The 27407-nt window shown below is 64.6% G+C and overlaps 1 protein-coding gene across 10 annotated transcripts in view; it reads right to left on the bottom strand.

The window, feature by feature from the left end:
- The window catches only part of PLEC (plectin), a 58716-nt gene that overhangs the window by 10952 nt on the left and 20357 nt on the right, over positions 1-27407 (bottom strand). For 4 of the 10 annotated variants that reach the window (XM_064268188.1, XM_064268196.1, XM_064268191.1 and 1 more), the window contains 29 exons: positions 13899-13960; positions 13353-13442; positions 12411-12488; positions 12173-12265; positions 11102-11268; positions 10426-10541; positions 10021-10127; positions 9405-9524; positions 9234-9329; positions 9006-9133; positions 8707-8800; positions 7872-8026; positions 7492-7789; positions 7340-7417; positions 7057-7218; positions 6780-6884; positions 6274-6369; positions 5843-5968; positions 4691-4843; positions 4430-4584; positions 4217-4343; positions 3927-4110; positions 3686-3843; positions 3250-3428; positions 2069-2207; positions 1629-1985; positions 1388-1471; positions 1120-1224; positions 917-1015 (listed from right to left, as the gene is read on the bottom strand). In XM_064268188.1, coding sequence (XP_064124258.1) covers positions 917-1015; positions 1120-1224; positions 1388-1471; positions 1629-1985; positions 2069-2207; positions 3250-3428; positions 3686-3843; positions 3927-4110; positions 4217-4343; positions 4430-4584; positions 4691-4843; positions 5843-5968; positions 6274-6369; positions 6780-6884; positions 7057-7218; positions 7340-7417; positions 7492-7789; positions 7872-8026; positions 8707-8800; positions 9006-9133; positions 9234-9329; positions 9405-9524; positions 10021-10127; positions 10426-10541; positions 11102-11268; positions 12173-12265; positions 12411-12488; positions 13353-13442; positions 13899-13960 — 3911 coding nt within the window. Of the gene's footprint in view, positions 1-916; positions 1016-1119; positions 1225-1387; positions 1472-1628; positions 1986-2068; positions 2208-3249; positions 3429-3685; positions 3844-3926; positions 4111-4216; positions 4344-4429; positions 4585-4690; positions 4844-5842; positions 5969-6273; positions 6370-6779; positions 6885-7056; positions 7219-7339; positions 7418-7491; positions 7790-7871; positions 8027-8706; positions 8801-9005; positions 9134-9233; positions 9330-9404; positions 9525-10020; positions 10128-10425; positions 10542-11101; positions 11269-12172; positions 12266-12410; positions 12489-13352; positions 13443-13898; positions 13961-14616; positions 14830-17395; positions 17607-17727; positions 17927-18877; positions 19099-21972; positions 22267-25386; positions 25951-27407 lie in introns of those variants that run through there. The other 6 variants (XM_064268187.1, XM_064268193.1, XM_064268189.1 and 3 more) reach the window with 6 other exon arrangements.

Below are 27407 nucleotides of genomic sequence, written 5' to 3' on the forward strand. Positions count from 1 at the left end.
GAGAGAAGGAGAGACCAGAAAGAGCAGTGAGTGCGTGGCAGCACTCTCAGAACCACCACAGCTCACTTGGGACAGCGCGAGCAGGGCGGGACACGTGCACCCGCCCAGGGCTCTGGGGCAGCGAGCGCAGCCTGGCCCCCGTGCTCACCAGCCTGGGGAGAGAGACCCAGGTGAACTTCCCTCTTCCCGCAGACAGGCGACGAGACAGACAAACGGACAGTGAGAGAAAAAGAGAGCAAAGCAGCAGGTTCGCAGGGCCTGCAAGCTGGCCCCCTGCACGGCCCCCCAGAGCCCCAGTAGACGCAGTAGACCTGGCTCCAGCTGAGGAGCTCCTCCCTGACCAGGGCCATTCCCAGCAGCTCAGCGGGGTGAGGCAGGTGGCCAGGGGGGATAGCAGTGCAGACTGACCCAGCTCAGAAGAGAGCCCTGTGACCCGATAGGAGACAGAACCACACCAGGCCTCATGGCAGGGCCACCCAGGGGTGGGGAGGAGCAAAAGAAGTGGGCACCCACCCCACCAGGAGTACCTGGACACCTCTCCCAGCCCCCACGACCTTCTTGAGCAGGAGTGCAGCAGTCAACACCAAATCCCCAGAAAGAACGTGCACAAAAGCCAAAAGGACCATCAGGGAAGGACCACCAGGGAGGGAGTGGGAGGAAGGAAGCACGCCACCATCAGGCAGTAAGAGGTGGCAGCCAAGCTCCACCGCAAGGAGGGCAGTGCAGCCAAGTTACAGGTGCGGGAGGCTGGGGGCCAGGATGTGGTGCGGGTGGGGAGGGACCCTGGGTGGCACCAGGCCGGGGGAAGGGGAGCTGTACTGAGTGGTCTGAGTAGGGCTGCTGTCGGCTGCTTCTGGGGTGGGTGGGTGTGCAGCAGGATGCACTCTCCACCCCGTCCTACCCCCACCGCCCGTACCTCCTCCTCCTCCATGCGCCTCAGGGTCTCACTGATGAACCTGATGTACTGGCTTGTGAGTGTGGTCAGTTCACTGTAGCGTGTGCGCAGGTCCACGTACTGGGGAGGGGGGAGGCGGGGTCGAGGTCAGGGTCACCCTGCCAGGCTGCAGCCAATCCCCACCCTGTCCCCCCCGACCCCAAAAACACCAGCCCTTGGCTCACCTCCTGGATGACGCTCTCCGACCCTGACTGGACCTTGGGCTTCTTGGCCGGTGAGGCTACCGGCTCAAGCTGTGCCTTGTATGTGACCAGTTGGAGCTCATAGTCCTGGGGGACATGCTGGATTGGCCACCAGCCCATGCCCTGGGGGCTGCCCTACATTTCCACCCATCGCCCACTGTTGGCCCTACCCAGGGCTCAAACCCAGCCCCCCTACCCCCAACCCAGCAAGTCTCCCCAGCACACCAGGTGGGGCACTGAGCAGGCTTACCTTGATGGCATTGATGTACTGCTTCGCAAACTTTTGGCATTCCTCCACCTTCTCCCTGTGACGCTCGATCTCCTCCAGCAGCGCCTGGGAGGGGGTGGTCAGCAGGCACAGGATGCACTCACCCCACAGCCCCACTTGCCCCTGACTGCGCTTACCCCAAGCTCACTCTGTTCTCTTCGCCCCGGCTCCACCCCTTGTTCTAGTCCTGCCTCCATCCCCACCCCACCCCAGCCTGGCCCACCTTCTCCTGCCGCAGCTGCTCACGCACAGCCCGGCTGTCGGCCAGTGGCACTGCTTGGATCTGCTCCTGCCGCCGCTTGGCATCCTGCAGCCAGTCGCCCAGTGCGCCGGCGCTCTCACGGTAGTAGCGCAGCTGGCGGCCCAGCTGCTCCAGCTCACGCTGCCGACCGTCGGCCTGGGCCAACACTGCCTGCCAGCGCTCCAGCAGCTGTGCTGTGCGCTCGCGCCAACGCTCTACCTCCACATCGCGCTCGCCATGCCGCTGCTGCAGTCGCTCGCCCACCTCCTGCGCCGCCCGCAGCTCCTCGCGCAGAGCGTCGAACACGGGCTGCTGTGCCTCGGCGCGGGCCCGCAGCTCCTGCAGGGAAGCAGTTCAGCCCTGGCCCGCCTGCCCACCCGGCCTGACTCCTGCAGCACTCACAGCACGTGCAGCGCACATACCTTCAGTGCGACCTTGGTGGCCTCAAGCTCCGGGAGGGTGGCGGGCACAGCCTGTGCGTCCTTGAGCTGTTCCTCATGGGCCCGCAGCAGCTCCTCAGCCCCCTGTGTGCTGCGGATCACCAGGCTGATGGTCTTGAGCCTGTGGGGAGAGCAGGCTCAGAGCTGGCAGAGGCTCCAGAAGCAATGAGCCCAGCTGGCAGAGCCACAGCCTAACATCCGCCACCCAGGCGCAAAGCCCAGGTTGAGCAGGCCAGAGTCCTGGTGGCCAGCAAGGACCGGTGGTCACAAGCTCCAGGGAGAAGAGAGGGAATCACAGACTTGGGGATGCTGAAGCTAAAGTCTGAAGATCTGGGGAGCACGTGCCCTGCCAGGGGGCAGGACAGAGCCCATCGGCCAGCCATCAGGGCAAACAACCGAGGAGCCAAGGGGTACGGGTCTCGTCTTCCAGTCCCCAGTGGGGGATGGGGGATGCGTGCAGAGAGGTTCGTTAGCCTCATGTGGGAGAGAAAGGCGGCAGCGAAAAGAAAGTCCTGCTTGTCTGCAGTCAGAAAACGCTGGGGTACATCTGAGGACAGAAGAGGGGGATTTATCACCATGCTTTAGAAAGTTAACCTTTGAACCACGTGAAAATAAAACCTTTTAAGTTTCTGAATCAAAATACACCGGCATGGAACATTTGAGGACAGAAAAGACCCTGTGTATGGCCGGTGAGGGCAGGAGATGGGGCGGGGGAAGCCCTGGGATGAGGGGGAAACTCTGTATTCCAGCCAGCGCTGGGGACGAGCAGAGGGGTGGTGGCAAGGACCCCAAAGGAGTCCTGCTCAGCACCCCGACCCTCTGCTCCTTCTCCAGGTTACCAAAGACTTCCACGCTGTAGCTCCTCCTGTCCTCTCCTAGGTTGGGTCCTGGTCTCTTCCTTTCTCCATCTACGCTCTTCCTGCCTACGACTTCCAGTACCCACATGAGATCATCAAGAAATCCGAAGAGTGCCATTTTGAAACTCAACTCCTCTGCACACCCTACCTTGGTCCACACCTGGCTTCCCGACCAGGAGACTCAACCATCCCTGCCTCCTGACGGTCAGTCTGCCCTCAGCCACTGCTGGTCGGGCCCTCCGCTGTGCAGACCCTACCCCCCCATCCTCTCCCTCGTGCGCTTCCGTCCACGAACGGCGCACTCACTTCTCCAGGTAGATGGCAGACAGGCTGCGGACTTGCTCCAGTTTGCCCAGCGTCAGCTCCAGCTCCGAGCGCAGGGTGGGGGCAGCTGGTGAAGGCTCAGGTAGGGCCAGTACCTTCTCAGCCTCGGCAGAGAGCCGGGCGACCCCCTTGCCCAGCCCCTCCACCTCGGCCTGTGATTTCTGAGGACAGACAGAAGAGGAGACCAGTGACCACCGGAACGTAACCTACACCACCCCTTGGAAGGGAGACAGATGGAGGTTAAGCACAAATGGGGCAGAGAAGATAAAAATATGAAAAAAGACCAACTGGGTGGAAATGGGGGGAGACAGGGAAGAGAGAGGAAAAAGATTAGAATACAGTTGGGGAATGAGGGGACAGCAGACATGGGGGAGGTGGAGTGATGGTGGGGGATGACGGGGCAGGGCTGGGCGCCTGCCTGCTGCTCAGCCATGCGCTGGGCGCACTCGCGTGCCGGCTCTTTGTCCAGTGGTAGCCGCAGGCGATGCACGGTGCGTGTCTCGCAGGCCTCCAGCTGCAGCCGGATGTCCTTGAGCTCTGAGATGCAGCGCTGGCAGCGTGACTCCTCCTGCTCACCTGGGGGACATGCCACGGTCACAGCCAACGGAGCATGACCTCTCACCTGCCCTGCCCACCCACACCGGCCACCCACTGCATACCCTGCTCCAGGCTCTGCAGCAGCTGCTGGTAGTGGCGGCTGCAAGATCCATACTCTCGCTCGGCCTGCAGCCTGTCCTCGGGCCCAAAGCCGCCGGCGTCCTGGCTGTCCCGCAAGAAGGCCTGGTAGTGCAGCTCCAGGCTGCGCAGGGCTTGGCGCTGCTCCTCTGGCTTCAGCGTGCGGAACTGCGGGCGGCACGAGTGCTGAGCATAGCAGACGCAGACATGCAGCCCCAAGGGCCCCGAGGGGACGGGACAGGGATGGGACGGGGCACTCCCCTCACACCCGTACCGTCACCAATGACCAGGAGCGGATGAGCTGCACGTCACGGCTCAGGCTCTGCCAGGCCAGAAGGCTCTTCAGGTCCACGTGCAGCTGATGCCACCTTGCAACCAGGGCCTGGTGCTGGGCCTCCAGCCTGGTGGTCAGGGGCATAATCAGTGGGTCTCCTGAGCATCGGCTCACTGTCCACCCCTTCCTGCAGCCAGACACCCAGGCACCCACCTGGCAACGGCCTCCTGGGCCTCCTGGTTGGGTGGGGGCACAAGGAAGCAGACAGACGGCACAGCAGCCTCGCTGCCGGTGCTGCTGAGGACTTTCCAGTGGGACGGCTGCGCGGGGCCCAGCAGCTGGCACTCGTCACCCTTGTGCATGGTCATCTGGGGGCCAGGGCCAGGTCAGCCTCCAGGCCTCAGTGCAGCCTCTGCTCCTGGCCCTCTGCCCCTAAGGCCCCTCCCACCTCCCCATAAGCCCCGCCCACCTCACCTCCACCTGCTTGTAGTCACACACGGCCAACAACAGCAGGCGGCCCCGAACCGGGTGGGCGGGGTTGCGGGGCTTCAGCTGCACAATGGCCTTGGCCCGCTTGGCCAGGCCAGAGAGGTGACCCTTGTACTCGTTCAGCTGCTCCTTCTCATCCTGGGGGAAGGGGGCAGTCAGGGAAGAGTGGCCCAGTGTCCAGACACCAGGGGCTGGCTGAGGTCCCGCCCACCCCCAAGCAACGCACAGGTACCCCAACACCTCCAAGATCAGGGGCAGCGGGGATGCAGTCCTTCTCAGGGCTCCTAGAGCCAGTGCTCTGAGGATGGGCAGGGCTGGAGGCGCCCCATGCTCGGACCTGAGCTGGCCTCCAGAGACCCTGCAACATCTTCTCCCCTACTCCCCTCCTGTGGCCAAGGTTGCAGAGACTACAAGGTCACCCACCCCACGGGGCCAAACCTTATCAAGGACTATTAAAAGCTGAGGAGCCAGAGACCACCCTCGAGCAGACTGCACCCCCCCCACCTTTCCTGTCCCTACCTCCTGACCAAGGGGGCACCCTGTCCTATCCCATCCCCTCTTGTAAAGCTTCTCAGCTTGCTTCCACCATACGCAGGAGCGCCAGCTCCAGCCCTCCTCCCCTAGCTCCCCTTCTGCTCACCTTTCCACCCCCCACCCTGCTTCCAGAGCATACTGGCTGCCACTCTGCCCTCCCCTAAGCCCTCCACATACACCCCTGCTCTCCCTTCACCCCTCCTGCCCAAATGCCCATGGATCCAAAGGGCTGCCAACAGAGCAGCTGACTCTGACCTCTGTCCACCCAGGGGCTCGCTGGTGGGCTCACACCCTCTGCCCTAAGCCCCTGCCACCATTCCAGGGTCCTGCCATTAACCTCTAGGACCCGCCACATCGCATCCCTGCGCCCTGCTTGGACCTCCAGCCTTGCGCCCCCCTCATGCCTGCCATGTCTCCCGCCCCACTCTGCCATCCCTGCGGGCCCCACTAGTCCCCTGGATGCCTCCAGAAGACCTTCCCAAAGCACCTCTACAGCCATGGCAGGTGGCCAAATGCCAGGCCTCCTCCCTAAACTTGGGTGCCCGGCCAGCCCATGGCCCCACAGGCCTGGGCGCCAAGGCTGAGGCCAGGCAGTCAGCTCACCTGGGCATCCTGCAGCAGGTCCTCCAGGCGGGTGACAGTGATGGAACGGTCACAAGTGTACTTCCTGCGTAGGGTCTCCTGCAGCTTTTGCAGCTGCTCCTCAGCCTCCCGGACATCTGAGAAGAACTAGGGCAGCGGGTGGGGGAGGAACTGGGGGTCACGCTGGGCTCACAGCACTAGCCCCTGCCACAGCACCAGCCCCTGGCCAGAGCTGCCCCAGGCAGGCCTGAGAGGCCTGCTGACAGGACAGAAAGGGGCTGAGGCCAGAATGGGCTCTGGAGGGGGCACAAGAACAGGTTAATGATGGGCAGCTGGGCACGGGGTGGGCACAAGGACAGGTTAATGATGGGCGGCTGGGCACAGGGTGGGCAGAGGGCTTGGTCAGGCTCCTGAGCACTCTGGCTGCATGGGTTGGGAGGCTCAGTTTTTACCTGAAAGTAGGCAGTGTTCTCTTTCAGGTGTGTCTCAATGCAGCAACACAGCTGCAGCATCCAGCTCCACTGGGTCTGCAGGCCCGCCTGAAACGACTGAAGGCCCTCGGCCATGAAGCCCTGCCCCCGCCTCCCCCACGGGCCCCGCTCCCACCATGCTCTGACACCCCACCGTGGGCCACCCGGGGTGGTCCTGCCACAGCCTCACCCTCACCCCCACTGTGGGGGTCCTGGGGTGGTCCTGCCACAGCCCCGCCCCCAAACCCACTGTGGGGGACCCAGGGTGGTCCTGCCACAGCCTCACCTTCATCCCCACTGTGGGGGACCCGGGGTGGTCCTGCCACGGCCCTGCCCCCAAACCCACTGTGGAGGACCCAGGATGGTCCTGCTGCAGCCCTGTCCCCAGCCCCACTGTGGGGGACCTGGGGTGGTCCTGCCACAGCCCCGCCTCCAACCCCACTGTGGGGGTCCCAGGGTGGTCCTGCCGCGGCCCTGCCCCCACCGACCTCCACCGTGGCCCGTGCAGGGTGGTCCTCCCGCAGCAGCCGGTCTCCTGTATTCTGGATCTGTTTGATTTTCTTTTCTTTCAGCTCCAGCTCACGCATCAGGGCCTGGCACAGAAACACGGGGTCTCAGAGACATGTGCCCCCCTTCCGCCCCGTGTCTCAGCAAACGGGGCCCAAGGCCCAGTGCTCCCGCCCAATTGGTGGGAGACAATCTCAGGCACAGACAGTGCAAAGGGGCCTAGGCACGGAAGGCTCTGAGAGCCACCTGCCGCCTCACCGAGTAGCTCTCCTTCTTGGCAGCCATGTTGGCGTTGCGCTCACTCCAGTCAAAGCCCACCTCCTCCTCCTCCTTCTCGCTCAACCACATCAGCTCTTTGGTGGCAGCTGCCACGAAGCCGTGCAGACTCTCCAGGGCTCGGAGCCGGGCCTTGGAGGAGTTCTGTGGGGAGCAGGTGGGCATCTCAGCAGGTCACCTACACTCCTGGGCCCTGACCTCTGTCCATCCCCCCACTCCAGGTCCCTGCCTCAGCCCCTCAATGCCCTGCCCGCTGGTCTCTCACCAGCAGCTTGGCATACTGCAGGTCCAACCGGCCCAGGCAGTCACAGTAGGCACCCCGGGTGGCTGGGGAGAGCTGGCCCTGCAGAAGATGGGGGTGAGCCCTGTGGTGGCATGGCCCACCTGCCACCCTGCCCACCGGTGGTGCGCCCTCACCTCATCACTGCGTGCCCGCTCAATCTTGGCCCGGAACTCCTCGACAGACTGGTGCAGGCCACGGTGGCTGCCCAGCTGTGCCTCCACACTGGGCATGTCCACACCCCACTCGGCAACATCCACCCGCCGCTGGTTCTCCTCCACCCAGGCCAGCAGGTCCTGCAGGTAGCGTAGGGTGGAGCTCTCAAGCTCGTGGTCGGGGGGTCTCGGCATGCTCTGGGTCACGGAGGCACCCGCCTTCAGTCGGAGGTTATACTCGGTACGGATGGTGACCAGGCGCTCATGCAGGCGGTATACCCTGGGGATGGCATCAATGGCAGAAAGGTCAGCTGGGGCCTGGCTGCCCAGGCTGGGGCCAGCTGGGGCAGGGCGGGGCCCACCTGCGGTACATCTGCTCGCCCTGTGGGTGCCGCCCATCCTTGAGGGTCTGCACGTCGTTGAAGAGTAGCCTGATCATGCCATCTGCCTTGTCCAGGTCTCGCTCCACCTCGCCTGCCCGCTGCGGTGCCTTGCCTGCGGCTAGCAGCCGGATGTCCTGCAAGGCAGCTTCCACGCTCAGAGCCAGCACCTCAACCTCCCCACTGAGCCCCTGCATCTTCCTAGGGCGCACTCCAGGTGGGACGGGGTGGACCATAGGCCACCACCTGGTCAGGACCACAACCTTCGTGGCCTAACGGCGAGCTCAGGCACCTACCTTTCCCTGCCTCTCCATACCTCCCCCCGACCATCCTCCTCCTGGGTCCTCAACAAACCCCCATCCAGGCCCACACACCCTGCTCCTGCTGGCCCATAGCACTCAACCCACAATGGCCAGAGTACCCCCACAGTCCCCATGAACTCTAGGGCAAGGCCTGCAAAAAAAAAGGGACCCACAGCCTCTTGGTCCCCTCTGCTGCCCAAAGTCAGCACCAAGCGGGCAGTGAGGACAGGCTACACACCAGGGGGTGGAGCTCAGGCCTGGGCTCCGCCCCCCAGGCTGCTCCCCCCCCCACCCCCCGCCCGCCCAGAGCCCAGCAGGCCTGCCCCACCCTCAGCATGCCTGCCCTCTGTGGCTCCCCAGCTATAGGGAGTGGCACCATCTGGGAGCACCTCCCCGCCTCCCTGCCCAGCTGCCTGGTCCCGACCCTCCCCTGCACTCCCCCCACACCCACCCTCCCACCCCCTCCCTGCCCTCTAGACCCCGCCTCCCCGTGCCGCTCCCATCCCGCCCCTCACCGCCTGCAGCAGGGCGTCGGCCTGGTTCAGCTGCTCCTCGCACAGCCCCGACTCCATCTGCAGTTTGCTGACGAGGCGCTGCAGACACTCCAGCCTGTGGCCCAAACGCCCAGCACCGTGAGAGGGGGCCCAAGGTCGTGGAACACAGCCCCGCTCCCCGCTTCCCGCCTGCTGCCTGCCCGCCTGAGGCCCCACTGAGGCGGCCTGGCGCTCCAGCCTAGGGGGGTTTCCTCCCCGCCATGACTCACCCTCAGCGGTTCCCCTGCCACCGCAGCCCCGCCCGCCCCAGGCCCGCCCACCTCTCAAACTCGCTGCGGAGCTGCTTCTCCCGCTCCAGGATGGCCATGTGCAGCTTGCCCCACTCCTTCTCCACGTCCACCGGGTGGTAGCCCGGCGCCATCTTGAGCTGGCCCGCTTGCACCGCACCCTGTGGGCAGGAGCTGAGCTCAAGTCGAGCCCCAGGCCTGCAGGCTGCCCCTCCCCGAGGCCCACCCCTCCCCAGCCTGGCCCCCAGCACCCCCGCTCACCTCCAAGGACTGATAGATGCCTTTGGATCGGTTCTTGTCGGCCTCCTTGGCAGGAAGTTCTGTCTCCTTAAACTTGAGGAACTGACACCACAGGATCTGAGGGAAACAGGGGGTCAGCAGCTGCACCCAGCCCTGCGCCCGGCCCTGGACCCCGGCTGTAGCGGTCAGCACCTCAATCTCCTCGTAGCTGGTGGGGGACTTGCGCTCCTCAAAAGTGACCGTGTGGTGGCGGATCCACTGCAGCAGCAGCAGCACCAGCTCCCGGTACTCCTGCCATCGCAACTGCAGCTCCTGCAGGGGTTGGAGTGGGCTCAGGGTCAGGGAGGGTGGGCTCAGGGTCAGTGGGCTCAGGGTCAGGGAGGGTGGGCTCAGGGTCAGTGGGCTCAGGGTCAGGGAGGGTGGGCTCAGGGTCAGTGGGCTCAGGGTCAGGGAGGGTGGGCTCAGGGTCAGTGGGCTCAGGGTCAGGGAGGGTGGGCTCAGGGTCAGTGGGCTCAGGGTCAGGGAGGGTGGGCTCAGGGTCAGTGGGCTCAGGGTCAGGGAGGGTGGGCTCAGGGTCAGTGGGCTCAGGGTCAGGGAGGGTGGGCTCAGGGTCAGGGAGGGTGGGCTCAGGGTCAGGGAGGGTGGGCTCAGGGTCAGGGAGGGTGGGCTCAGGGTCAGCGGGCTCAGGGTCAGGGAGGGTGGGCTCAGGGTCAGTGGGCTCAGGGTCAGGGAGGGTGGGCTCAGGGTCAGTGGGCTCAGGGTCAGGGTCGGGGCCGGCCCCACCCCTGCATGTCAGCCCCCCACTCACATTGGCCTTCACCCCATCCTGCACGTCTGGCACACGGGGCATGGCATCGTACAGGGACGAGACGTACGTAATGATGGACTTCTCATCAGGATGAGGGACATCCACGTCTGCAGTGGGGAGGCCAGGATTGGGGGGGTCAGGACGGGGTGGGGTCAGGACCGGGCCGGGGGGAGACCAGGATCAGAGAGAGGCAGCCTGGTCGGGAGAGGCCAGGACCTGGGGAGGGGGGTCAGGACCGGGTGGGGGGAGGCTAGGATAGGAGAGAGGCAGCCTGCTGGGGAGGGGCCAGGACCTGGGGAGGGGGGTCAGGACCGGGTGGGGGGAGGCCAGGATAGGAGAGAGGCAGCCTGGTGGGGAGGGGCCAGGATCAAGGGCACCCTGGACGGATGGGAGTGGCACAGGTACCCTCAGGGTCCAGCAGCCGTGTCACTCCCAGGTCACGCTCCGCCACAGAGAAGGCCTGGTCCAGGTTCTCCAGGTTGGTCTGACGGTATACCTTATTCATGTCGATGAGCATGGGCCTGTGTCAGGCGGGCAGATGCAGGGGGGCCCCAGTCACACAGCCGAACCAAGACGCACACAACAGAACCCAACCCACCTCACCCCAAAAGGCACCCCGCTTGCCCCAACACAGCTGCTCCCTCCCACAGGCACACTTGGATACTGCGCAGTCTGGGCCCTAGGAACCGACAGTGGGACCAGGCATGGGGGCACCCATGGCCACCCTCCTACAGGGTCCAGTCCCGGGTGGGAACCAAGGTCTCTGGGAGCTCCAGCAGGCTGTCCCCACTGTGGTCGGGCTGCCCAGGCCCTTTCTGAGACTTCCGCAGAGCATGCACACACACTGTTGAGAACCAGCAACTCACTGGTCCCCCAGAGACGCTTCTGGAAGGATCCAGGAGAAGGCAGGGAGGGCCCACATCCTCTGCAGCTGGCACCGGCACTCGCTGCCATGGGCCAGGGCTCCTGCCAGCGCAGATGCCTCTCCTGCCCCAACGTGTTTGGAGCCACCAGCTGCGTATCCCACTGTGCCTTCCCCCATGCCCTCCACCCGCCGTGGCCCCAGCCAGCCTCCACATACTTGTGCCGATGGATGATGGCATTGAAGAGGCGGCCGTCACGCCAGCTGGAGGTGAAGTTGTCACAGCGCAGGCCCTGATAGCCCTCTACCATGCGCTGTGACCACAGCAGCAGCTTCTCCTTAGCCGTCATGTCCTCTGACTGCCCGCTCACCTGGATATCTGAAATCTGCGGGAGACCAACGGCAGGGCTCAGCCACAGCCATCCTGCCTGGCACGTGCCACCCTGCGCCCGCGTGCTTGACACTGGAGCAAGTGAGCACCAGTCAGGGTACCCAGGAGGAAGCAGGGCCCCCACCCACCATCCGCTACCTCAGACCACAAGCTCAGGCCACCCCAGCCATGGCTGCCACAGAATAAGTCAGGGTCCCATCCTCTACTGCTGCCACTTGGGGTGGGTGCCCTGGGAGCTCCTCAGCCAGGGAGGGCCCTTCCTGCGTCCTCTGAGGCTGGCACAGAGGTAGAGAGGGACGGGCACAAGGAGGGAAACTGCACACACAAGAGCACCCCAAGAGCCCCCTGGCCTAGGAAAGGGTGGCAGGCAGCTCCAGCCTCCCTCTCTGCCTACAAGCTGCGGGGCTAGGCGGGGTCTGTGTGAGCCTGGCAGCTGGGCCTAGGCCTGCACTTTCTCCATCCCTCAGGCCTGGGTCTGCCCGCCTGCACGCCCGCGTGTCTGTCTCTTTCTGCCTGTCGGCCTGCCAGCCTGTGTGACTCAGCTGCCGTGCCAGCCAGGCTCAGCCTGCCCAGCTCTCAGATTTGCGGCTTCCTGTGCGGTAGGGACAGGCCCCCGGGTGAGTCAGCTGGCCCAGGCTGAAGTTTCCCCAGGATACTTCCCAGGGCAGGCTGCTGCCCTCAAGCACAGGACGCATTCTTCCTCAGGGAGGCTGCCTGCCCTGCCCATCTGGGGCCAGAGGGTGCAGGAGAGGCGAGGTGGGGGAGTAGCCTGGGCCTTCAGGCCATGGAGCCAGCATGGTACGGGGCAGGGGATCTGGCTGCCAGGCTCCCAGGGCGCGCCCCCCCCCAGGGCACACAGCAGGCCTGGAGACCTGAGGGGCAGTGGGCGGCCACTCTACCTGGAAATGCAGGATAATGGTCCAGATGAGGCCCAGGGTCAGCTTGGGATTGCCGTCGGCAATGTCGTCATTTCTGATGTTCACCAGCTTCACCTGCAAGCAAGCTGCCCTCAGTCGCATACCCCAGCACCAAGCCCTGGAAGGGGCGGCGGCTGGCGGGCAGCCTCACCTGGCGGGCAGCCTCACCTTGCGGGCAGCCTCACCTGGCGGGCAGCCTCACCTAGCAGTGTAGCCTCACCTGGCGGTGGCGGAGGTAGTCCAGGGCGATCTGGACGTTCTGCAGTTTGTGGAAGCGCATCCTGCCCTTCTCCCGGGGCTGTGAGAGGGCAGCGGTCAGCAACCGTGGAGCAGAGGGCACCACTGGACCCAGCGCTGCAGCGTCCGGGCCCCCCTCCGGCTCCTCCAGGCAGCTACAGCAACTATCCCAGGGTCCCCCCAGCAAAGCAGTAGCCCCGCACCCTGGTGTACCCTCCCCAGCTGGGAAAGGAGGGCCGCCAGGGGCCAGGCCCAGCAGGGGCCAGGGCGGTCCTGCCTCCTGGGCTTTGGGGAGGAAGGAAGGGGGTGGGGACGAGACAATAGCTAGGAAGTCAGGGGTGGACGGCAGTGGCACTGGGGTCCTCCCACCCGGCGGTGGTAGCTACGGCAGCTCCCAGCCCAGCACAGGCAGGGCAGCAGGCAGGTCAGCAGATGGCTCGGGTGCACAACCACCTACGGCCATCTGCGTCAGGCCAGATGACCCTGGTCAGGCCAGACAGGCTGTCAGGCCAGGTGAGCACAGCTCTGGCCGTCTGGGAGCCGCATGCCCAGCGGGCCCAACCACTCACCAGGCGCAAGCTCCTGACCACGTCCCGCTCTCTCGGCTGCCCGGCCAGAGCAGGGCAAAGGGTAAAGGGCAGAGGTCAAGGTTCAGAGTCCAAGCAGCAGAGAAACCAAAGCAGAGCAGAGCGTGAGGTTACTGTGTTGGGGCCTGATGCAGAGAGCAATCTGGGCCACAGTGGCCGTGGCCTGGGGTCGTGGCCTCTGCCAGGCGGGCACTCAGCTGTGGCTCCCGACACCCTGGACCGAGAGGCGCAGTGGGGGGCGAGGCCAGGTGGCCCTGAGAGAAGGCAGGAGGGGCAGGTGAGAGGCCCCAGGCAGGCAGGCAAGGTGTCCAGGTGAGAGGCAGACGGTGGGCACGTACCAGGCTGTCCCCTGAGAGGACCTCCAGCAGGGAAATGAGGTTGTGACCATCACGGAGGTCTTCATACAGGTCACTAATGTGCCTCTGGGCCTGCAGGGACAGCAGAGGGCTGATGGCCACCGATCCCCCAGAGCGACCCAAAGACCCTGGTGGGGTGCTGGCCTCAGAGGGAAAGAGGTACTCAAGGTCACGCAGGGGCCCAGACAGCATGCCCTCCCTGTCCACAGGGGCACCTACCTCTGCCCTCCAGTGCTACAAGGAGGCGCCAGGAGGGACGGAGCAGGAGGAGGAGGAAGAAGAAAGAGACAGGAGAGAGCATGGGGAAGGAAGAGGACAGAAAATCACAGGTTTCAGAGATGAAAGATGAGAACACAAGGCCGAGGGGCCAGCAAGAGCAGCAGGGCGGGATGCCACCCAGCAAGGGCCATCACGGTCCTCCTCACCCCCATAGGATCTCCCCAGCCTGTGACACACACATGCACACACGTACACGTGCACACATCCATGCACATGTATGCATTCATGCGTGTCCACGCACACACGAACCTTGATGAGGTGCTTGTTGACCCACTTGGTGAAGGTTTTCTTCTGCACACGATCTCGCTCATCTGGGGAAGACAAGAACTAGGTCAGTCTGGAGCAGGAGTAAAAGGCCACGGGGGCAGGAGGCAGTGCTCACTGGGCACAGACAAGGCCTGGCCAGCCAGATCCAGCCTGAGGAGAGCCTGGGAAACAGCCTCAGCCTCGGAAAGAGCCACAGCCTCAGGCCCCTGGGGACCACACCTAAGGTCCAGGCAGCCCTGGTCCCAGGTGCTCAGTCCTGGCTCACCGCGGAGATGGGTGGGGCCCAGGGCTGGCAGCTGTACCCAGAGCCCAAGGAGCAGCAAGTCTCAGCCTGCCCCACCCCCACACGTGTCTCCAGCCTCTGCCCCAGCCAAAACCTGAGCAGGGGTGCAGGGGTGCTGGCCCCGGGCTGGCCAGAGTGTGGGGAGAGGGGCTGGGAGCCCTCCCAATAGGGCATAGAGAAAACCCCCAGCTGCCCCATGCCCCGGAGGACCCTGCTGGCCTTGCTGACGCCACAGGCCAGCCCTCCTGGTGCTGGGCACCGGGGCTGCCCCCCAGCGGCCCTTCACCCCGGGCCAGGCCCCATCCCCTCATCTACATCTATACCTGACACGCAGACCCTGGCCAGTGCACAGCTTCCTGCCAAAGGAAGTGGCCCTTCCTGCCAGGGGCCCACCCTGCCCGGCAGCAGTGCTGCTACCTTTCTTGCCCTCGGAGGCCCTGAGCACAGCCAGGTAGAGGTTGTCCTCTGAGCTGGTTCTCTGCTGGCCCAGGCCCTGGGGGAGCCTGTGCTGAGACATCGTGGCCTCGGGTGCTGCTCGGGGCACCAGGGTGGCCCACGGGCGGCTGTGGCTGGCGGCAGACTGCTACACAGCTCAGTGGAGCAAGTCAGTGTGGCTGCTCCCTGCCTGCTTCTTCCCAGCCAATGCCCCCGCCCCCAGGGCCCCACCCTGCCCTGCCTGCCCCCCCAGAGAGGGGAGTGTCCGCCTAAGGCAACAGGCGGGAAAGAGGGTGGCCCCTCCCCTGCAGCCGCACCCTGGATCTCCAGAAACAGGAAGCCAGGGTTTCCTCACCCCCCTGCCCCTGCGGTGGGCCCTGGTGTGGGCCATATGTCGCTGCAAACCCAATGGTACCAGCACTGGCTGGAGGGTACTCCACGGGCCCCCAGGAGGGTGTACCATCAGATTGGGGGAGGGACACCCCATGAGGCTGAGGCCATGAGCCCTCCGGAGAGCACTCCATCAGCCCTCAGGCCTCCCAGGGAACCCACCTGTGTGGCCTCTGACTGGGGGGCCCAGCTGCCCCTGCTTCCAGCGCCCCCACTCTCTCACAGGGCTATACTAAGCAAGGGCCACACCCTGCACCTTGACCCCTGCCCCCCCCCCCCCCCAGCTCCCACTCCATTCCCTGGCTCCCAGAGGCTCTGAGCCTGGGCTGCCCACCAGCCCCTCCTAGACCAGAGACCAGTCCAGACCCTGCGGGCCACCTTAGAGGCTGGGGCTTGAGCAGACCGGCACATGGCTGAGCAGTGACTCATCCCGAGGGCAGCCCAACACCAACGCAAGAACACTTCCCACATGGCGGGATGGGGCACAGGGGGCAGAGGGGGGCACCGGGAGAGGTGCAGGGTAGGGTGAGTCAGGCTGGGGAGGGGGTGGCATGAGTCACTGGAAAAGAAGCCACACCTGGGGCAGGACAGGTGGGGGGGGGCCCTTTGCAGGCAGGCGAGGCTCGGGGAGAGCAGCCAGTCAGGTTGTAAAGGTGGACACTAGGGGCAAAGGGCACCACTGATCAGCCCCGCCCCCAGGGAGCAGCCCCAGGCATTTGGAAGGCCCAGCCCGCCCAACCACTGCGGACCACAAGAATGTTCCAGTCCTGGCAGTGCATCTGTCCTGATAGGATCCAGCTGTGGGCTCACCCCTCCCTCCCACAGCGCCCCAGTCTGTTCCAGGAAAATCTCACCCCATCCTGTCCCTGCTGCCCCCTCTGTGGCCACGGGAGGGCACCAAACCCCGTGGGGTAGGGGTGCCCAAGCTGGCAGAGCTGCTAAAAGGAGGACACCCAGGGGCACCACCAGTCCCCTAGGACTTGGCCAAATGTCTTACACCCTCTCCCTCCCCCAACCTGGGCCCCCACAAGATGCAGGGGAGCCCCCCTGCTCCAACCACAGACTGGCCAGGGCCAGGGGAGGCTCACCAGCTCCAGTGGCCCCCAGTACCCCACCAGGTATCAGCTCTTCCAGAGATTCTCTGAAATCTCAAATCTGATCCCAAACTGGTCAACCCTCCCAGTACAGTCTGCCTCATGCCCCCACACTCCCCCCTGGACCCTCCTGCCCCAATGTGGCACCTCCCCAGAGGGTCCCTCACCCTAGCAACAACCCTGCATTCAAAGAGTCCATACTGAGCACTTGCTGGATGCAGGCTCTCAGCTGTCTGGGATTCATTCCAGTGAGGGGTACAGACACTAGAGGCTCCAATAAGGGGCACAGACACCAGAGGCTCCCAGGATGAGCCAGGAAGTGGGCCCAGGGAACTCCACGAGAGGTTGGAACCTGGAGAGGCCAGGGCCTGGCGTCCAAACTTTGTGTGAGCCCCACCCCAGGCTTCAGCCCCTTCTCCAGCCTCCTCTCTGCCACTAACCGCCTCCAAGGACGCTGCCCCGGGCTGGAGGGCGTGGGCTGGGCGTTCACCTCCCCAAGGCCAGCTCTATCACCTGCTCTTCCTGGACGCCTCCTGCCTATGGGCACCTTGGCCTCTAGCCTCCTCCCCAGAGCCCTGATTTCTCCCTCTCCCCTCCCTCTCAGCCCTGACCCTTGCTCAGACTGGGGATACCCACTTCCTGTTCAGACTCTCCAACCAGGAGGCACCCCTCCTGGCTGGTCCAGCCCACCGGCCCCACTAGACCAAGCCCACTCCTCATTCACTGCTGGGCCTCAGCTGGCTCCCCACCTTCTGCCAACCCACCCCAGGAACAGCCCCCGACCCAGCACTGGCCGGCCCAAGACAGCCTGCTCCAGCCGCCAGCCCAGGGGCCCCCGGGGGACAGGGGTGGCCCAAGGCCCACTGAGGGGTGTCATCACCCCTTAGATAAATGTGGAAACCAATACTAGTGGAAGAAGGCTTGGGATAGGAAACCCACCTCAGTTACCAAACAGGTAGAGCTGGAGGGAGGAGCGCCCCCTACCCGCAGAGGGCCCGAGCCCCGCCCTCCAGGCCTGCCTCCCCTCTTTCCTCCCCAGCGCCCTGACTGCCCAAGCCAAGCGCCAGGAAACCAAGGACTCGGCCTGCGGAACGCTGAGGGGAGGGCCTGGGCCGCCCTCTCCCATACCCCTCCCTCCAGGAAGGAGCGAGTGGAGCAGGGGACACCGCCATGCCCCACCCCAGGTGCTTCCGGAGCGGCTTGGAGGAGGGGCTACACCTGGGCCCAAGACGCCCCAGCCCAGCCACTCTCCTGCGGCCCGGCCTGGGTGCACCCACCTACGCAGCACAGCTGCCTGTAGAGGTAGCCCCTGCGTGCCCACTCGCAGTCCCCGTTCAGCCAGCACAGCCGCTCCAGCATGACCTCCCTGTGCCAAGCGAAGGCGCCCCCAGCCCCCCACGTCCCGGCCATGAGCCCGGCGCTGGGAGCCTTGCGCCCAAGCCTTCCAGCCGAGCAGCCGCCATTCAACCACATCCGCCCCCGCCCGGACCAGAAAAACCGGCCCGCCCCTCCCCGCCCCAGGAAAAGGACCAGCTGCCCACAGAGCCCAGAGGGAGCCCCGGGGGACCCACTCCACTGGGAAACTCCTAAGTGACGTCTGAGCACTCACCCGGAGGGACCCCAGAGCAGAAGGGGGGCCCCGGAGCAGAGGGGGGGCCACGGCAGGGGGGACGGCGGGGGACTTGCCGATGCGGTGACCAAGAACAGCTACAACAGAGGCGCAGATGCCATATCTGGTACCGCAGGGTGGGGGGCGACCGGGAGTCCCCTCCCCATGTGGGAACAAAGGTGGGCCGATGGGAGGACGGTGGGGTGGGTGGGCATTTCTTTCCTAACCAAAACTACTGGGAGGGGAACGCCCTCAGGAAAGCACATAACAGAACCTGAGTCACAGCCTCCGCTCAAGCCCTCAGGCCACGACAGGAAGCCTATCCTGACTCAGCCTTGGGTCCATCAACAAACGGAAGCGACACAGCAGGCCAGCTAGGGGGTAGTCCCAGTCAGCCTCCCAGCACAGGAAGGAATCCCCCCAGCCCAATGGGCCAGCCCCCATGTCCCATTAGTGCAGTGCCCCTGGCCAGAACCCCAAGCCCCTGTCCTATGCTGGAGCCCAAGGAGGTAGAGCTGCCCTCCATCCTGGTTGCTAGTGGCGTTGCTGCCTCAGATGAGCCCCCAGGAGCAGATGACTTCGGGCAGTGAGAGGGCAAAGCCCAGCCTGGCTGCCCACCGGCCTGGCCCCAGGGTCCTGCCCAGGGGCACTGGGCACCTGCCTCACCTCTGCCCAGCTCAGCCCTACGTCTCTGTGGGGAGAACTCTGGAGCCGCCTGTGAGGTGCGGGGGCGCTGAGCAGGGCCCTCCCCCTCCTGGGCGGGCACCTCTTTCTCAGGCTCCCAGACACGAGCCCTGCACCTGTCAGCGGCGGTTTCTGTTTGACATTCACCTGCACTCACCCTGTTCCTGGCAAGGCGGCTGGGAGGGGCTGCCCTACAGGAGGTGGGGAGCGCTCCTGCACTGCCCAGGCCCCATCAGAGCCCACCCTAGCCTCTTTGCACCACCCCACCCTATACGGGGCTCCCTCCGACAGCAGCCCCAGGGATTCAGAGGGGCGCTTTCCCGGACAGCTGCTGGTGTTTAGCTAAGGAACAGAAAGAGGAGAACGTGGGCAATGCAGGGGGCGGCCCCTCGGCCCGCCCCGCCCCCAGGCCCTTGACAGGGGTGGTGGCCAGAGACAGTGGCCACGGTCGCCCGCCGGCGCTTACCTTGCTCATCCTCCACCTGCCGACGCCCCCCGCGCCAGTACCACACGGCAGCCAGGGTGACAACATGGCCCACGACCACCAGGGAGGGAAAGAGGTTGCCGGAAGGCTCCATGGCTCACGGGCCACACGGCTGCTGCCCTGTGTATGCTGCCCCGCCTGCGTCAGGAACCGGCTGTCTCCCCCCCGCTGCGTGGAGGGCGGGAGAGGAAGGGGCTCCCCGGGACCGCCCTGCCTCGATCTCCACCAGCCACCCCGCTGTGTCCCTTCCCGACACCAACTGGGCTCCCAGCCCGCCTCCTCCCTCCCTCCTCCCACCCTCCTGGCACCGTTCCCCACCCGCACTCCTCTCCACCGCGGCTCAGCTGTCCCTACACAGGGCGACTGCGCTCAAGGTTAGCAGAAACCTTAACCCCTGCCTACCCACGGCCACGCCCGCCAGGAGGGGGGACTGTGGAATGACAGTGGCTACTGCAGCCCCCCAACACTGCCTGGGTGGCCTGCAGCCGGTCCTCCCCCTCAATGACCCTGCCACAAGTAGGTTGACCACGGTGCCCAGACACCCCCTTCTGCCTCCAAGGGTGCCGTCTGGTGACAGGTGCCAGGCGCCAAGGGTGGATGCCAGTTCACTCGCCCCATCCACCCCCCCCCCGCAGCTGACCTGACCATACTCAAAGACAAACAGCCTCCCAACCAACAGTCCCAACACCCACCAAGTGGGACCTCGGACCCTGTGGGGACCTCAGGCAGGGTCCAACAGGGGGCTTAGGACGATGACCGAGGAAGCAGCTGCGGCGTGCAGAGGAGGAAGGGCAGAACACAGCCTCTCCAGCCCAGGCCCCTGGGCCCTCCCACGGCTGCCAAGGGTGGCCCCACCTACCCGGCACAATCTTCATTGGGGATGGTGGTGGGAGCCCACAGGGTGGACAGGGTGTGGGCAAGGGGTGTGGCGAGGGTCACAGCCCCTCGGAGGCGGCGGGCAAGCCTGGAGTTGCGGCAGCGGCGGGAGGAGACACAGCCGCGCTGTCAGCAGCAGAGCCTTGTCCGTGGGGGAGGGGGAGGCAAGGGGCCGGGGAGGGGGGCTATAAATATCCAGGGAGGGTGACCAGGGCCGTCATCTGTCCAGACTTAGAACATGACGTGCAGAACAGGGCACTGCGTCCCTCGCTGGAGCCTGGGTCCCGCTGGGCAGTGCCACCCGACACCCCCTCAGGCTCCTACCCAAGATCCTAATAATAAGGACCTGCCAGCTGGCCCCAGGGACCTGCCTCAGAACAAGGCACTCGCACGTGGAGCTTGGGGTATGGGGCACACAGCCCCCCACCCCCGGAAGAGGGCAGGACAGTGTGGCGTGCGCTTTGGAAATACCACGGGGGCCAAGGGAGCACGTTGGTCCCCTTTCTCCCAGAAGGCCCCAAGTATGTTACTTAACACCACACCTGGCCCCAGGGTGGACAGGACAGCCTCCCCAAGGTCAGGCTGCTGGCCAGAGATCCAGCAGCCCAAAATTGGGGCCTGGGCCACAGAGCACCCGCCCGATGGACAGGGCTGCTCCCTGCCCAGGTGGCACTGGTATCCTGGGGTCACTAGTGGGGAACAGCCCCTCCCAGCCAGGGAGAAAGCCTGCCTGGCCCCACCCAGTCCCCATCCAGCCTGGCCTGGGGAAGCCGGGTTGGAGGTCACCCCTACCTAGCAGGCAGGCAGACCCGGTTCACAGGGGACAGGATGTGACATGAGGGGATGATCACAGTCCTGCCCTGTTCTCCCAGGCGCCTGGCCCCCTTGAGCCTGCAGGAGCCCCATTGGGGCCTGGCCGACTGGAGCAGGTGTCACAAATTACATCCCGCGGAGAGCACTTCCTTTGTGTCCAGCACCATCCTATTTTGAGCCCAAGAGAACCTGGCTGATTAAGCTCTGGGTTAACAGCCTCTGGAGCCCCTGGGTGGTGCGGTTAGTGCCAAAAGGATGGCAGCTGAAGTCCACCCAGAGGAGCCTCAGAAGAAATGGTCCAGTGATCTTCCAAAAGGCCACAGCCTTGAAAACCCTATGCACACATGAAGTCACAGGATTCAGAACTGACTCGACAGCTAACAACATGCTGTCAGCCCTGGGGGCCCCCGACTGGTGCAAACAAATAATACACTCTGGTGCTAACCCAAAGCTGCTGGGTAGCAGTCCAAGCCTACCCAGAGGCACCGCAGAAGAAAAACCTGGTGATCTACTTCCAAAAAGATTAGCCACTTCTTAAAAACACGGTCCCACCCTGATGTGCAACAAAGTCGCCAGGAGTCTACCTGCCGGCAGCTAATATGCTATTATTCCATTTTACAGATGAGCAAACCGAGGCACAGAAAGGGTGAGGCACTCACCCAAGGTCTTACAGTCAGTGTGTGGCAAGACCACAGTTTGAAGCCGGGTGGTCCGGCCCTGGAGTGCACAGCTTCACCCATGACTGCCCTGGGTGGGTGGGGGACCTGGTCAATGCTGGGGTGACTGCGGGACAAGGAGGATAGGGAGCCAAGCTCTTGAATCCTACCCTTCAGAAACTCATTTCCCAAGGAAACTGGACTGCAGCGGCCAGCTCCAGCAGTTCCAAGGGTCAGAGAGAGACGCAGGCTGTCCAGAATCAGACCTGAGACCCAGAGCCAGGCCAGCAAGGCCAGGACCCAGGCCGGGCCCAGGGCAGCAGCTGGCCAGCAGTGGGCAGGGGACAGCCAGGCAGGCACGGGCCTTGGCCCTCTCACTGCCTGCTATGCTCTGGAGGAACTGTCCCAGGAGCCTGTGACTCAGAGGGAGTGCCCAGGATCAGGAACACCCCTCGTGGCAGTACGCACCCCCTCCACTACCCCACAGCCTGCCATCCCTACTTCCCAGACATCCCTACCCCACGGCCAGACACACCCCAGGGCAGCTCTCAGGGGAGCCATGCTCTCCCTGCATGCCTGAGCTTTGACACTGGAGGGCATGGGGACCCTTCCCAGGCCCCTGCAGCAACCCCTGCCCCGGCTGGCTGCCTGAGAAAGCTGCTGCTGGCCCCATCTGGAGGCCTTGCCATGTCCTCCTCTCCCTCCCCTGCCCTGGCACCTCCAAAGACCCACCTTGGCCCCGCAGAATCAGTTCCTCCATGCTGTACTGGTCCATGGCCGCAGAGCTGGGCCTGCTGTCCAGAGCCACAGCACGCAGAGAGGAAGGGACGGCAGGAAGAAGGGGAGGGGAGGGAAGGGAGGGCACTTGTCCCCAGCTTCCCCACCCAGCTGGGGAGACAGGCTCCTCCTCAAGCCCCTTAGTCAGTGAGTAGAGCCTACTTCAGAGCTGGTGGACCAAGGGGTCAGACCAGCCCAGTCCAGGGACCAGCTGGGTGGAGCAGCAGCCATACGACCAAAACCCCAGCCCCCAGGGCCCACTGGCCTTCCCTATTGTGCCTACCCCACCCAGCCCACTCCCTTCCCTCCGCAGGCCCCACCAGCCTGGCCCGGCCACCCCCACCCCACATTCCGGGCAACTGCCCAGCGGTCCCTCCACGTGGCCACGTGGAGGCAGAGCCCTGTAACCTCCCCCCTCTGCCTCAACACCCCCATTCCCTCACCCCCAAAGCCAGCCAGGCAAACCCACCAGCTCAGTCCCCTCCGTCTGTGTCCCCTGCACCAGCTCCATTCTAGCCATGGGCATCCCTGGGCAAGGCAGTACCTCCTAACCTTCTTCCTGCTTCCTGCAGCCTTTCCACTTGGCCCCCGCAGAGCTCAGTAGAATGCAAACCTAGTCTCATACCAAAAACCAAAACCAAGCCCATTGCCACTGAATCGACCCTGACTCCTGACCCGACGTAGGTTAGAGCAGCGCTAGGCTCCATCGGTTTTCAGTTGCTGATTTTTCAGAAGTAGGTCACCAGGCCTCTCTTCCGCGGTGCCTCTGGGTGGACTCAAGCCTCCAACCTGTGAGCAGCCAAGCACATTAACTGTTTGTACCACCCAGGGACTCCAATCAGGCTATCGCCCCACTTAAAACCTGCCAGATCGTCCTACAAAGATCACGTAAACATGCAAAATGACACATCTGCCAAGTTAGGGACTGCCACATACAGTCCCTCCAGGCAGGGACTACTGTTCAGCTGTGAAAACAAAAACCCTCCAGAACACATGCAGAACTGTGTGGTGGGGAGTCCACCTTGTACACAGAGCTGGGGGCAAGAAATACGCAGGCAGACCACCAGCTAGTTACAGGGTAAGGGCACGTGCCTCAGTGGGGCTCAGGTAGGACTTTTTCACTAAACGTTATGCTTCACTGGCAATTCTGGCTCTCATGAAGCACTGCTATTCGGAGTATAAATGGGACTCACATACACACACGTATAACCTCCAGTGGCTTCCACCGTGCTCAGAGTGAACCCAAATCCTCACTGTAGCCAGGCACCACGTGTCCTCCCCTCGGGCCACCCTGCCTCTCCCTATCCCTCTCGCTAGATCTCAGGGCCTGTCCCTCCTCAGAGGCCCTGTCCCTGTTTACGACACCTCCCCAGACCCTGCCCCCTCGCCCAGCTCATCGTGTGGTCCCAGGCAGGACCCCCGCCTGAGCAGGCAGGGTCTCAGCAGGCGGGTAGCTAGCTCGACAAGGATCAGATGCAGTCGCACGTGGACATGCGCATTGAGCACACAGGACACCCCGATAGATGACCATTTCCTTTCTGGAGACCCCAGGCACGGGGTGGGGCCTGGCCGCGCTAGCTGGGCTGGAAGGGCAGAGACAGCCCCTCAAGTGGGGCCACAAGTCCTGACCTCCTCCAGCCTCGCTCCCCACAGTCCCGGAGCTACACTGTGGCAGCTCACTTCTAGTCCTGTTTAAACCCAGGGAGGTGATGGTTTCAGATGTCATCAGAACCCCATGACATGAGGTCCTAGGCCCCCTCACAGTCCGTACTCCAGGCCTCCCAGCCTCTCCGCAGGAGCAAAGCGAGGGGACAGGCCTGGGCTGGGGGGCCAAGGGAGGGGAGTCCGCCCGCCCTGACTCAGCCGGGAGCTGGAGTCCATTTCCTGTTGGAAACTCTGAGCCTGCGGCTGCTGCGGCAGGGAACACTGAGTCACTGCCACGGGGCTGGGGGGGGACCCTGCGGCTCCGTCCGCCGGCCACACCCAGCCCCCTCCCAATGCTGCCAGCTGCCTGCCCTGCCAGCCTAGCCTGACATGAGAGAAGGAAAGAAGGAGGGAAAGGAGGGAGGGGCTGTACTCACACCCCACAGCTCCCCAAGGGGAGGAGAGGGAGCTGGTCTGAAGCCCCCAGGGCCACAGGAGCAGTGCAGTGAGGCTGTGGACCAGGGAGCTAGTTGGTGCTGTCCAAGGCCCCGCCAAGTCCTCAAGCGACTGAGGGGGGCTACCACTTGCACCCAATTTACAAGAGTCAGAGGAGCCCTTCTAGCCCCCATATCTCAGCCTGCCAGACTCTGCCCTCAAGCCAACGACCCCATGGCCCCCCCATGTGGCCCTAGTGGGTCTGATGCAGACCAAACCCATGCCACTGCCAGGCCAAAAGCAGGACTCCCGCCCAGCACTCTGCACAGCCTCGGGCCTGCGCTGAGTCCCCTACTCCCACCCACCTGGCACACCCTGCATCCCCCTTCCCCCAGCCAGCCTGGTCCCAGGCCCCCTCCCTGGCCCCTCAGAGACCAAAATCCTCCCCAAGGGCTACCCAAGCCTCAGACCACACAGGACATGAGGGCCCTGCTCATGATCAGCACAGATCCAGGACAGAGGGGTGCCACGGGAGAGCAGAGCTTCCTCTGCTAGGAGGACAGGACCTGCCTCAGCCTTTCCGACCTACTTCCACCTCGACCCCCACCCATGCCCAACACCCGCCATACCTGGCCTCTGCCTGCCAGGGTCTACCTTCTCCCCAGCCCACTCGACTGCCCCAAGCCACCACCAACTCCAAGCCAGCCGAGCACCCCACAAAAAGGGAAATGCCTGCCATTCACTAGTGGCACTCAGTACTCTTCACACACATCTGAGCCACCCACACCCCTAAGCAGTGGTCACCCCTGCACAGACCAAGAAACCGAGGCCTGGAAATTAAGCGATTGACCTGGGCCACGCTGCTGGAGAGGCACCAGGCACCCCTCTGTGCCCCCACCCCGTGCAGAGGGCCTTGACAGACAAGACACTGGAATGGGGAGGAGTGAGCAGGTGGCATAAGGCGAGGGGCAGGCTGGGGAGGGTCCCTGAGCTGCAGGGAGGAGGGCTGGGCCCACAGCTGGCCCTGCCAGGCTCTGCTGCAGGCCCCACCCCCAGCCTGGGGCGCCTGGGATGGGCTGGCAGCACCCCAGGCTCTTCCTTGTCTACCCACCCCAAGGTCCTCACCCCAGGGGAGGAGCCACGTGGGTCGGCAGACTAGGGGTGTCCCCTGGCGGAGAGAGCGCCACCTGCTGGCATGAGTGGACTCTAAACATGTGCTAGGCCTGGGGGACGCCAGCCAAAGCACCCCTTTCCCATTCCTCGAGGCCGCGGGGACAGGACGCAGCTGACCTGTGGCTGGGGCGGGCTCCGGGCCGAGCTGTGCTAGGGTCCCCAAGGCGGTGGCAGGCACCACGGGGGTCTCAGGCACCCCCTCCTCAGGCTCCTTCCGGCGGTAGACCCGCCGCTCCTCTCTGCCCATATCCTCGGCGGGGGGCAACCCCCGTTTGGGTGGGCAACCCAGGGGTCCCTGCACAGCCTGCACGTGGGGGGTGCGGCGCGGCGGCGTCGCCATGGCGACCGGGCGCCGCACGCGCTGCAGGGAGGCTGGCACAATCTCGGGCGGCAGGTGCAGATACTGGCGCAGGTGGGCAATCCCCTCGTTGGTGAGGTACCAGTAGCAGTGGCGCCAGGCGAAGGTCTCCCGCACCAGGCCCCGTGCCCGCAGGGAGGCCATGGCACGCATGACCTGCAGGTTGGTGACGCCGGACACGTGCGGGTGCAGGCTGCGGGGCCGCCGGTCCTTCTTGGCCACCATCACGCCCTCACGGAAAAGCACCTCGTAGATGGTCCGCAGCTGGTCCAGCGGCATGAGCATGCCGGCCACCATGACTGCAGCCGGGTGGGGGACGCGGGCGGGCCGGGCTCCCCGGGCACCGAGCGCGGATGGCGGCGGGGGGCAGGCGAGGCAGGCTCGGGGCAGGGCAGGCCCGGCTGAGCACCAGGGCGCGGGCTCGGCTCTGCGGCTCGGCGGCGCCGGCTCCCTGGATCCTGCCGCTCTGCCCGCCCGCCAGCCCTCCAGCACGCCCTGGCCGGCCCCCTCTGACTCAGCACCCTGCGGCCCCGCCCACCCACACCACCGGGCAGCGGAGTCGGGGGCACCCGGTGGCCGCGGCCTCCACAGCTGGCCTCCCCGCCTGGGGCCCACGGCCCCAAGAGCAGAAATGACGTCACTTTCTAAACATGTCTTTCAAGGTTTCTAGGATTGGGAAGAGAGGAGCAACGGCTAGGAACCAGGGACACACACAGAATATAAAGAGAAGCAGAACGGGGTGGCGTGGGGTGGGTCGCAAGTAGGGGAGAGGAGGGAAAGAGAGGGGCAAGAGGGATCCGCAGGTAGGAAGTACAAGCGAGGGTGGTGGTCTCCGGGGCTTGATGGACTCACAAAGAGCTCAGAGGTGCACGGGTGGCCAGGTCTGGGGGCTGACTCAAGAGGTCTCAGAGGCAGAGCTGGGGCCTGGGGGCAGGGATTCAAGGGGGTGGAGTTAGGGTCCAGGGAGCAGAGGTCTGAGGGAACCACAGTGGCCAGAGCACATGGCAGCAGGCACCACCACCAGCTGTACATTGGGCAGGGAAAGGGACAGAGCCCCCACCTCCACATACCTGGCCCAGAGCCACCCTGCCGTGCCAGGCTGGACAGGGGCTGCCGAGGAACACAGCGTCCCCTTCATGGCCCTGAGTCCATTGGCAGGGCTCAGGGCAGGGGGCTCCGAGCAGGGCTTCCATCCCAGCCCCACCAGCTGTCAGAGGCCAGAGACTCCCAGCTGCCACAGGGAATCAAAGTCACCAAATCACTGCCACCCCAGGGCTGGCACCCCTGCCACACACGCAGACACCCAAGTGGGCAGCTTGAATACTCAATGGTGGCCAGACAGATGAAAGGGAGAGGAGTCCACACCCAGGAGACGGTGAGGAACCCCAGCAAAAGAAGCTGCACCAGACCAGGGAGGGGCTGCAGCACCATGTGGGGGCCACACCCATCGATCCCCTCCTCCCCCACATAACTGAGATTTCAAGTTGGATATCCTGCTGGTGCCTCCATCCACCCGTAAAGCCCAACTCTCTTCACGCTGTGCCTGGATCTGCCCTTCCCTGGCCGGACACACCCATTCCCACCAAGCAGGGCACACCAGGGAACCAGTTATAAATAGGGTGGGGGGGCGGTAGGGGATCCCACGGTGGGAGGCACTGGCAGGCAGATAACCAGTGTGCATCAGCATGGAGGCGGGTTTATGGGGCCGTCACCATGGCAGCGCCCCTGCTGGCTCCAAACACACACACACACATCACACATACAAACACACACAGCAGCG

The sequence above is a fragment of the Loxodonta africana genome, chromosome 14, assembly GCF_030014295.1.
Source record: "Loxodonta africana isolate mLoxAfr1 chromosome 14, mLoxAfr1.hap2, whole genome shotgun sequence".
Classification (NCBI taxonomy): Eukaryota; Metazoa; Chordata; class Mammalia; order Proboscidea; family Elephantidae; genus Loxodonta; species Loxodonta africana.